The 11218-nt window shown below is 36.1% G+C and overlaps 1 protein-coding gene across 5 annotated transcripts in view; it reads right to left on the bottom strand.

Moving 5' to 3' along the window:
- Nucleotides 1–834: 834 nt before the first annotated feature.
- Nucleotides 835–11218, bottom strand: part of DNTT (DNA nucleotidylexotransferase) — a 145898-nt gene continuing 135514 nt past the window's right edge. For all 5 annotated transcript variants that reach the window (XM_074545030.1, XM_074545031.1, XM_074545033.1 and 2 more), the window contains one exon: nt 835–4817. In XM_074545030.1, coding sequence (XP_074401131.1) covers nt 4731–4817 — 87 coding nt within the window. In that variant the 3' untranslated portion in view covers nt 835–4730. The remainder of the gene's footprint in view (nt 4818–11218) is intronic.

Here is an 11218-nt window from a genome sequence, read left to right as displayed (position 1 = left end):
AAGAGCCCTGCAACCGCTCCAGCCCTGCAACCAGTCTGTCAGGGTTTCCAAAACAACAACTTCCCACTCGTACAACGCCAACACAAAGTATACTTTACAGTTTTTAACACATTTAAAAGCATACTGTAAAAGGACAAAAGGCAGAGAATTAAGTTTCTGATATCTTAGTTTAGTTTAAAAAACAAAAACGCAGTTCATGTATCAGAATATAGTTTACAGCAGAACCAAAGGATTTCAGGATCACCAGAAGCAGCAGATCCTATCTATCCTCTCAATATATTTTGATCTTATGCATGTCAGAGGAGTGCAAAGGCAAATTTTCCCCACCATTACATGTTGAAGTGTGGGATTTATAGAGTACACTCATGGAAGCCACAGGCCCAAGTGGTCTTTCAGCCCATCCTTAGACTACTAAAAATGGAACACTTTCAGACTTGTATCGTCAGCAACAGTTTCCAACTGCAGAAACACTCCTACCTAGTCCCAATTACATAACCTCCTTAAGCTCCATTTTTGAAGTTAGATCTACCCAGCTGTGAAGAAAATTCCAAATCATTTCTCTTTTACTGGTTAGAAAAATACAAAGACCATTATTTTATTTTCAAAGAACTGGCATATTATTTTTTATTATTTGGGGCTTTTTCCCTAAATGTTGCAACCATCAATTTCTGGAATATAATCTACCCTCCCTCAGCGGAGAAATCATCAAATAAAATAGAGCTCTTTCTTGCTATTTTCTATTGTATCTTTATGCATAGCTTCCTTAAGAGGAAAAGACATTGAAGCTTATAGAAAACTTAAAATAATTTGGACATAGTATGTGTATATATAGAAGCAAACACATGAAATTATGCTATCCCGCTAAAAAGGCTTTATTTATTGAAAAAAAAAATGTATCTGAGTTATTTTTATATAAATATTGCTCACTTAACACCTCATAATGGTGGGAAAGGGTCTGGGGAGCCTTATCATTTCCAAAAATCCCTTTGAACAAGCATGTTGATTTTGGCAAGAATGAAACACAAAAGGAAATATACCATTTAGTATTATTTTTTGCTGCGCATTAATGAAGGAACTGGAATCAAATATCTGCAACCATAAAAAAATTAGCTTGGTTTTCAGTAAGTGTGTTTAAAACTGGGAGATTTTGTACTTACCCTACACATGTTCTCTCTCCTTCTCTCCCCATGGTCAAGTCACCATTGCAGATAGGATTGGTTCTCATCAGCCAAGTGATTTCCCTGAGGCACCTGGGCTTTTGGGATGTGTAGTCCAGCATCACCCCCCCACATGTGGAGTTTCTGTACCACCAGTAGTATTTGGGAATAGTATTTGTTTGTAGGCACCCACTGAAAAATAGTGTTAGATTTTATGGGTTGCCTATGATACACATTTATTGAAGGAGACATTAAACAGCTTTCTACAAGCTCTCTGTCTTCATTTGTTTATGTGACACTAACTAACCTGTTAGACCCAGGACCGGGTTATTTTAACTGCAGTTGCCAAAGAAAACTGTAAAATAGAAAGTAACAGCTGTTCAAAAAGTGAAATAATATATTTCATACCAAGGAATAAGATGGTCTCACCTGAGAAAGCCAAAAAATCTGCCCATAAACTGTAGAAAAGATATTTCATTTGGGGATCTTAACATTTGCAAATATTTGGGTTTGGGTTTTTAACATTCTGGAGTTATTTATGCAAAGTAGCAGCAGTTCTCAGGTTTCCAGTTATTTGCAGAAAATCCAAGTGGCTTCAGTTGTATGAGTGTTTAGGTTGCCCAGATTTGCAATTTTGTAGAGCTGTATAGATAGAATTAGCTTTTCCTTCAATACATCAGTCCTTTAGACATTAACTACATTATTACCCACCAAACTAAATACATCTCATTGCCTTTGCCTTAAGAGATTATTAAACAAATCATATAATACTTCAAACCATGAAAAAAATACCAGTGGCTTTCCTTTTAGTTTTCCTTTTTTTTTTTCCCAGAGATAGAATTACTTAGTAATTTTTAGAGCATTAGTTTGTAGATGCTTATTAAACCAGTGATCCTTTTCTACTCACTACTTGCCAAATTGCCTTGGTGCAAAAGCAAGGGAGGAGGGAAAGACATTTTAAAAAAACAGCCTCCAGGGACTTTACAACTGAATTAGTTTGACATGATTTGTTTCTGATGAACAAGTTACCGATAACTTATCACTTTATTTTCCTCTAGGTGCATTAAAATTACAGTCTATTAATCATTCGAGCAATTTAGGAGATATTAAGTGCACTGATCTGAAATTCTCTCTTTCCTTCCTCCTATTACAAATGTTGGTCTGTTCTTGTTACAAGTGTTTGCCCTTTCCAGGCCCTGAGGCCCCACCTGTCCTTCATGAGCTCAGAAGCTTTGCTACCACTGACTCCAACAGTTCCATCACACTGGAGGAACTTTTCACTAGCACATGGATCCAGACATGCTCAGCTGATAAAGGCTTTATTTCCTTTAACCTGCTCCCTCCCAGCTCTCCTCTATGATTTTTATCTTTTCTAATTGCTGTCTCAGCTGACTGGTTTGGCAGCTGCTGCAGGGATGGTCCTGCACACAGTACCTGCAATGCTGTTTGGGGTAGCAGCTGCTCCAGTGAGGGTGTGCACAAGAGAAGGCATCTTCTTCATGGTCAAACCATCCTGGTCATCTAGGCTGTTCTTCTCTTTAACACAACCCCTCATTTATCAGGTCCATATATTTTTTTAAATAGTTAATTCAGTGAGCAATCTGTATGATGTATTCTAAATAAACTTCAGAAAAATTGAGGGAAGTAAGAGAATAAAGTGATATGCTGATTTCTTCTAGTCATGGAGGAGCTGACAGAACTTGTGTTGGTATCTTTTTCCTCACAGGCGGCATAATTATAAGTGATGCATAGGCACCCAATATGTGAATTATTTATTTATGTGGAATTCAGAATTTTTGATACTTTGTGTGCGTCTTCAAGTTTGCAGAAACAGCACAACTGGCATGGATAATTGTTATAAATGTTAGCCAAGTAGAAAGAATATTCAGACAAGGTACCATAGCTTTTCTTCTCTTCGATTAGGACTGAAAAATGTCACTGCTACTTAAGTGTCAGCATCCTGATGCAAAACACAGAGAAGCTACTTCAAACATCAGCACAATAAAGCAGGAAGCAATGCAAGTGCTTCATAGTTAGAGCAGTTTAGGAAGTAGCATTGTATTTTCAGCTCAGTTAGCAAAACTGCAACTTAAATGGGGTGGTTTTATTGACACAGGCAAGAAGCAAATTCCTGCCATCAATACATTTTTCTACAACTCTGACTGAGGTTTTGGAACAGTTTACAACACAGTCCTCTAAAAGTCTATTACCCAGTTGAAAGTAATGAGTAATAAAATAAGCACACTTTTTAAAGTAACAGATACTGTTTGAATATGGGAAGCCTTTACTGTCAGTAATAACTGTTGTGCACAGCCCTGTCATTGCCATTCTTTCCTCATCATGTCAAGAGCTGAAGCCAGCCTCAACAGAGGGAAAAAAAAATCCAGATTTTTAAGGAGAAAATTAATTGACCAATCCTGGTGCTCTAAACCACCTTTATTCTCAAATGATGAATGATCAGTAAATAGCTGCATTTCCTAAAGCACCGAATGCCCCTGTTTATTAAAGGATAAATGTATTAGGACTCCTTCATTGTCATTATGATCACAACAGCTACCTAGACATTTTCTGGAAACAAAATATCTTGTAGGGCTTTTATCAGAAAGCTTCTCACATCCTACATGAATTTCTGACTAAAGACAGGGAATACCACTCCAGAGCAGTCAATAGCCCAACGGCTCAAGTAAAATCCCATTCCAATGCATTCACACTTACTAGTAAATAAAGTTCCATCTATCTAAATTGAACAGATAATTAAAATCTTTTGTCTTGGAGCAGTCACCAGCCTGACACTTTAAAACCATTTTTTTTCATGCAGGTTATGATTCAAATTTCTGATTGAGGACCATTACATCTCATAACCTGACTCCTCTTCAGTTCAAATCGGTACTATAAATTTATAGTATTTTTCTACACAATTGAAGATTGCTACTGAGTGATTCCACTTTCTCTTTCAAAATCCCTTCCTGTGAAATGTTTTTTAACCCTCACTGAATTATACACTTGTTTATAGTTTTTGTAGAATGGTGCCCTACCTGCAAAAATATTACAGCTGAAGCCTACAGTTGCTGAGACTGCAAAGCAGTTACTGCCTAGGTCATTAAGCCTTATACACAGAGCAATTTTATACATGGATTCAGCAAAATACATAAGAAATTCAGTTAAAGACCAGCATACATTTCAGTAATGTTTTGACTCAGCTCAAATGTTTTGAATTATTTACATATTGTTGTGGCTGACTACTTTAAAAAACAAGTATTGTTCATACTAATGTTAAATTCCTACCATAAGCAAAAATCTCACCAGTTCCAAGTTTTCCCCCCAAAACAAGCTCTGTCTTATCACTCCCACGAAGAAGCTTCAAAACTAGAAAGGACTGGAAAAGATTTTGAAAAATTTAAACTCTTATCTTCTAGGAACATTAGCAAGTGCAAGTGGCTTCTAATACTTATGTAAATTTTTTTGTTGTCATAGAAATACTTATTATATATATGTATATATAACTATACCAGACTGCAAGGTGGGCAGAAAGACCACTGCAGTCAACTGATGAATGTACACTGGAAAATAATTTTAAGCATTCCTTTCCCATGGTTCGACATAATCCAAGCCAAGATGTGCAAAGATTTCTTCCTCACTTCCAGCTTTGAGAAAGATCCTCTGTGAAAAAAAATTAAAAGGAAAGTCAATAAGGATGTTAGAAAGAAATTTCAATTGATGTTTTTTGCTGTTGAAAAGGAGTTAATATTTGACAGTTCTTCCCATTGTATCCTCTATAGAATACACTGTCTTCATCAGCGTGCCTACCCTGAAATGCAAAAGAAAGTTAAAAAAGAATTTTAATGCTGCTTGATGTTTTCACTTTTAATGACTAGCTTAAAACTTTGTTTTGATTTACTTTTTCAAGACCCTCAAGTCCAACTTACATTTCCCTTTCATAAGGGTCAACAGCAGGACTTCCTTCATGAAATTATAAATGTTTTTAAATTAATAGAGTAATGTTCTCTATAAGTGCATTCAAACTGATTTGATGGTGACACAAATTGTCCATAGCCAAGCATTAAGAGCATCAATTAAAAGCCAAGCTTTTTTATTCTTTACACACACTCCTGAATATTTTACAGAACAAGGCAGTTTTGTTTTTTATACCTGCACTTCTGATAATACAGGAGATTATTTTTACACAGGAACACTCACAAGCCTACATGCTGTATGATGGCAGATACAATAAAGTACATAGCCTTATGCATTCCTTTCTTCACTAAAGTACAATAATAATTTTAAAAGCTGCTGAGATAGGTGAATATTAAAACAGTAAAAGCCTCACAATTTAGAGTTTGGAAGCAAGAAAGATATTTCAATATTTCAGCAATTCCTGAATCATTTGAAGTCTAAATCAGTGCTCAACTCTGAATAATCTAACTCAAGTGTTGGGAAAACTTCAGGGTTGAGTTTCTAGGTTTACTCACTGCTGTGAAAGAGGAGATGCTGTCTGGAGAACGCACTGATAAATTCCTTTGAGTAAGGAGAATCTCTGACCACCCCAATGTTCAGGAACCTGTGAGCCAGCAGCAGCACCTCTGCTCTGTCAGCTGCCGAGCAGTGCCTCCAGAAGGGCTGTGCTGTCCAGCCCACCCATGGGAATGGCTCAGGAAGAGGAGCCCATGGTTAGATCAGATAGAACCATGGCAAGGTGGGACAACTTCTGGCATTCTGGTGCCACAACCAAGAGCTGAGTGATTAAAGTTGTCTCTGCAATAGCAAAGATTGCTTATAAAGCATAGAGAAAGAATATCCCTCCTTTTCCTAGGAAGTTCAAATGTCAGATTCTGTAATGAAAGGAACCTACAAATAACACTGAAGAGCAGAAATACTGAACTTTTTCACACAGACAGAATAAGGAAAAATGGTAGAAAATACAAATTGAACAAGATAAAAGGAAAGAAGATATCAACAACTGCCCATTGAATAACAATACCGAGATTTTGTTCCTCAAGTGTCTCCTGGGATGACAGGATTTTAGGGATTTTTTTGCTTTTTTTTTCTTTTAGTATTATTAAGAAAAAGAGGGCAATCCATACACCTACATTAATGAAAAAAAAAAAAGAACAAAAGTAAAACAAGAAAAAAAAATCTTACACTTGTAGACAGATGTTACAGACACTCTTTAATAGAAGCTCTTCATATCTCTGGGACCCCAAATTGCATTCCATTTCTTTTGTTCTGTCACTTTATGTTTTCCTGCAAGCTAAACTCATTTCATTTGCTTGACAGGGAAAATTTCTAATACAAAGTATTTGATGCTGAATACCATTCTCAGTAGCTACAAGCAATGTTTCTAAATGAATCTCTGGCTGATATCTGCCAACTGCTTTAGCAATGTAAGTGTTATTAATGTTAATCATAACCTATGATTTTCCTTCTATGTCAATCTATGCTTATACAGTGCTGCAAATTTGATTGTTGCATTCACTACCATTCTTTCTTGCTTTTTTCTTTTTCCTCAAGACAAGTAATGAACTGCTTGCCTAGTTGTGATTTTATTTCATCTTCTAACTAATATTCTGGAGATTCAGAACATGCCCCACCAACATCAATCAAATTTACAAAAAACAATGCTCTGGAGCTTCTGGTACACTCTTCTCTTATCCCATTTAATCAATTCTGTCATTTCAATGCATGCAAATATTAAATTTGTGGTTGTAAACATGGCCATTAACTACACCTAATGTAGAGCAATTGCTATCCAAATGTTTCTTATATGAGTTGCTACCACTTATTTTTCATTTTGGCATTAATGATCAATAATACTTTTGATGAAAGAGAAGCAGAGAGTGAAGGCACAGAGCTAGCACAGCTTTATGATATCCTAACCATCATTGCCAAAGTTCACATCACTTGGTTTCATATCACATTTTAATACAATGAATCCAGCAAAACAAAACCATTACTTAATAGAGCAGAATTCTAGTTTTAGTTATCTAAATCAGCAATAGCCAACAGCACAGCCTTCTTGAAAGACACAAATTTAATTGGATTCCAAACAGACTGATACCCAACTGTTTATTACCAAATTACTTGGTAATAACTGTGTGTTGCCAAGTATCAAAATAAATATTCTATTACACTTAAGTAATACTATGAAGAAGTCTTAGCCTGTCACTAAAGCATTTCATTACTACTTAACCCATCTGAAGATGAACATAGAAAATTAGTTTGAAGCACCCAGAAATAGAAGTTAGTACTACATAATATCATTAATGAAATGGAATTTGATGGTTCTGAACCAACAGAATCTGCTGCAGAGTGAAGTACTCCTGGTTTGTACATACATGTGAAATCCACTTTTCTGAAGATAAGACACATGGCGGAAATTTTACTAATTTATTTCTTTAAATCCTTAAAATCCTTGGTATTAGCTGAAGAACAAGAATTAAGTATGAAGTTTCCTAATTGATTACTGGCATAACTCTGCTTTATAAACTATTGGAAAATTTGTTCACAGCCAAATTGCACTCTTAAAGATCAAGTAATTTTCTTCCATATCCCATTTTTCCTACTCTTTTCAGAGCCCTGACTTTTATATTCTTCACAGCTGTAATTCAGAAAGAATGCAGTCATACTCTAGCAGATTTCATTATTCTTTTGAAAATTATAACGTTATGTACAAGCCACATTATTTTGCAAAAGACCCAGAAGGACCATGAATACTGAGGTCTGTCTGGACTCCTTCTGCTGTACTAGTACATGAAATAAACTGGGGAGGGGAGGAAGGGCACAGAGATTATTGCCAACAGTACCTTGTTAGAAAATAACAAAACACTCTTTGATAAAACTTTGCTTCTAGACAAGCACCTGGAATGTCATTAACATACACATTTATTCTAACCTTTACTTTGTGTCCAGGATTATGTTGCATGCTTTAAAATGGCAAAATCTTACACAAGATGTCTAGGGATTTTAAATTTAATTTTTGTCTTCTATCACTGATTTTCATATTGTTTAACATGCGGCACACATTCACATCAGTTTAATTACCTTAATATTTCCTTTTCTTTTTAAAATTAATAAAGTGGAGATATAATGACAATATGATCATACCTAACTTTGTAGTTCTACCAGTACATTGAATGATGAATCCCAAGCAGTCTAAGCCCCCATCACTTCACATCTCAAATTATCACAGTGGCCGTAAGCAAGACTATGATAAATGAACAACAGAAAAGAAGAGGACAGACTGTCATTTGCAAACTTGGAACTTAATTGTTCATTGTGCTTGGACAGAGTCCATTCTAAAAATAAGATTTATGGGTAAAGTCAGATGTAGATGAATGATGATAGCAATAGCACTTGCTTAATCAGACATGGTCAAAGATATCACAATGCACCTTAAATTTGTTACAGGGCATTTGTCAGTTTAGTGGCATCTTCACAAGTCCTCACTTATGTCAAGTCAATTGAAGAGTTTTAATTAAAGTTAATTGGGACAAATTAAAAGATGATGCTGCTTACTTTCCTTGCAGCAGCTTCTTTAGATATGGAAGGCCATGGCATTCAGTGAAGCAGTGCACCATAATGTCAGACCCACAATTGATAGAACATACCTCAATGGCATATCAGACTAAAAGTACAAAGCTATTAAATTGGTCACACTCGCTTTTTCTCTGATCCCATTTGCTCAAACAGCATTTGCATTCTTGAAAAAATAATTAACAAAAGGGGCTTACAGAAAGAATTGTGAGGGCAGAAACTTAGGTAATGCATCATATCTGCCACATGACTGCCAGTGGGAATGTTCTGGGTGTTTACCTGACCCAAGTGCTACCCCACCTGTTCTCTGCCCCTGGGCCAGTTCTCCAGTTCAGGTACTGATGCACCACCAGGGCACATGGGTCACACCAGCATTGCAGAAACTTTAGGAAGAAGCTGTGTTTACTAAGTCAGCCTTTTATAAGGCATACCTGACAGTATGGGTATACATTTCATTATTTTGTGACTTTTGGATTATTTTGACCTAAACTCCTGCATACCAAGCCAAAAATATTCTGCTTGTGAGACAGTCTGAGCACTGCATCAAGGAAGTCTGTACAATCACATATCCACAAAACAATGCACTGAAGTATTATTGTTTCAACATTTCCTGCAATTCTTAGATTGACTGCAGCTATCATCTGTCCTCAGTGGTCCTATTTCATCGAGTTCAGTGCAAGGTTCTGACAACAAACATTAAATTTATTCTCATCTGTGAAAATGTTGAAATAACCATGTACTGAAATAAAACCAACAAGTTAGAAGAAGTGCAAACAACCCACACTTTTATGGGAGGATTTCTGTGAATGCCATAGGAACCATTGTTAAAATATTTTTAAACAAGTAGATTTTTTCTTGATATATGAATATTAAATGTAATACATGACAATAGCCCCAAGCAACTTCTTTTAATCCACAAAATACTGAGAAGGAAAATAATAAAAAGACATTTGGAAGCTTGAAGTAGTCACATTTTCATTTACTGTATGATCAGAATTGCAAGAAAATTTTGGGGTTTGCGCTACATTATTCTTTACAAACAGAAATGAGGCCTGCCTGAAAGGTAAGAAAAGAAAGAATAAAGAACAAAGAGACCAGAAAGCAATAAATATGTTGTTCCATCAACTGGTCAAATTTTGCAAAGGTAAATTGTGTAGGCACCCATATAGTGCTTTCTACCTATATAAATGCATTTACTTGCTATTTTTGAGAGTTAAAGGTGCCTGTCACTGAAAGTACACAAATCCAGTGAGAAGAAAAGAAAGGTCTCAGTGCAAAATTAAAGACATCCCAAAGGCTTTTCCATTTTACTACAGTGAGCTGCCTGAATTTTTGTTGAACTTTAGCAAACAAGCCTTAAGAAATCATACAAGTTCAATGCTGTTTCCCACTGGGAAGCCTGAGCTGCCTCACGAGCCTGAATACCTCCATTAGCTCACAACAAAAAGTAAACTTGAAAACACAGAGGTCATAAAAAAGTCATCCCCTAGCAAGGGAAGCATAATTTTAAAACAGAAACTTGAGTTCCAAAGCCAACCATTGAATGTGCTGAAGGCAGATGTCTAAGAATCCTTGGATGTGACAAGTACAAGGACCACTGTCAAAGCAACTGAGTCAGGAAAACCCAAGAGAAGACAAGACAGACAGGCAGAGCATATGTTAGTTTTATCTTCACACTTACATCTTCCCCCAGAAAGGTCAATCAGAAGAGAGGTAATCATATTATACAGACTGATTGATGAAAAATTATCCAAATTCACTCCATGGCACAACTAATTGGACATTCTATTTATTGACAATTAAGTTATTGCGAGTCCCAGAATAAACACTTTGAGTTTGTATATATCCTTGATCCCCATCAAATTTAATTAGGCTTATCCTGGAATCATAAATATGTAGATGCTACTAACATTTTCTAAAAATAAGTAAAAAAAAACCAAAAAAAAAAACACCAAAAAAAAAACCACAGGAGAGGACAGAATGGAGGGTGTCAGTAACAGAGTAGAAAAAGGCTAAAGCCAAACCTGGATGGATGAGTTACTGAATGAGTGACTTGAATGACCTCCTCAAGGGCCTCCCCATGCTAACAGTTCTCACCATACTGAACATGCTGATGAGCTTCTGCAGTTCACCTTCCACATGGAGAAAGAGTCCAACATACATAATAAGAATAAGACAGGGGGGTAAAACTGAAGAAAGTAATGAAGAGAAAATTTCAGTGGAATTTGAGTTCAGACACTTCTGAATTCAGGTAGATGAAAACTCAGACTAAAATATCTAATATAATGATTCACAACACTTTACTCAAGCCAAAATTTACGGAGCCATACAAATTTACTCCAACCACCAGTCAGTGAAAAGGCAAACAAGGGCACCTAGAATAGAGCAATACTTTAGAGAAACTTACTAGGGCCTTAGTTAAGACTTAGTTAGGGCCTTGCAGCAGGTTGAATAAAAAGCTTAACCTGGTTTTGCTCCATCTGAATGGATAAGTAGGTTAGTGTGTTTCTGAGAGGAAGGTGCAGGAAAGA

The sequence above is a fragment of the Zonotrichia albicollis genome, chromosome 7, assembly GCF_047830755.1.
Source record: "Zonotrichia albicollis isolate bZonAlb1 chromosome 7, bZonAlb1.hap1, whole genome shotgun sequence".
Taxonomy (NCBI): domain Eukaryota; kingdom Metazoa; phylum Chordata; class Aves; order Passeriformes; family Passerellidae; genus Zonotrichia; species Zonotrichia albicollis.
This window is presented reverse-complemented; position numbering and strand designations above follow the sequence as displayed.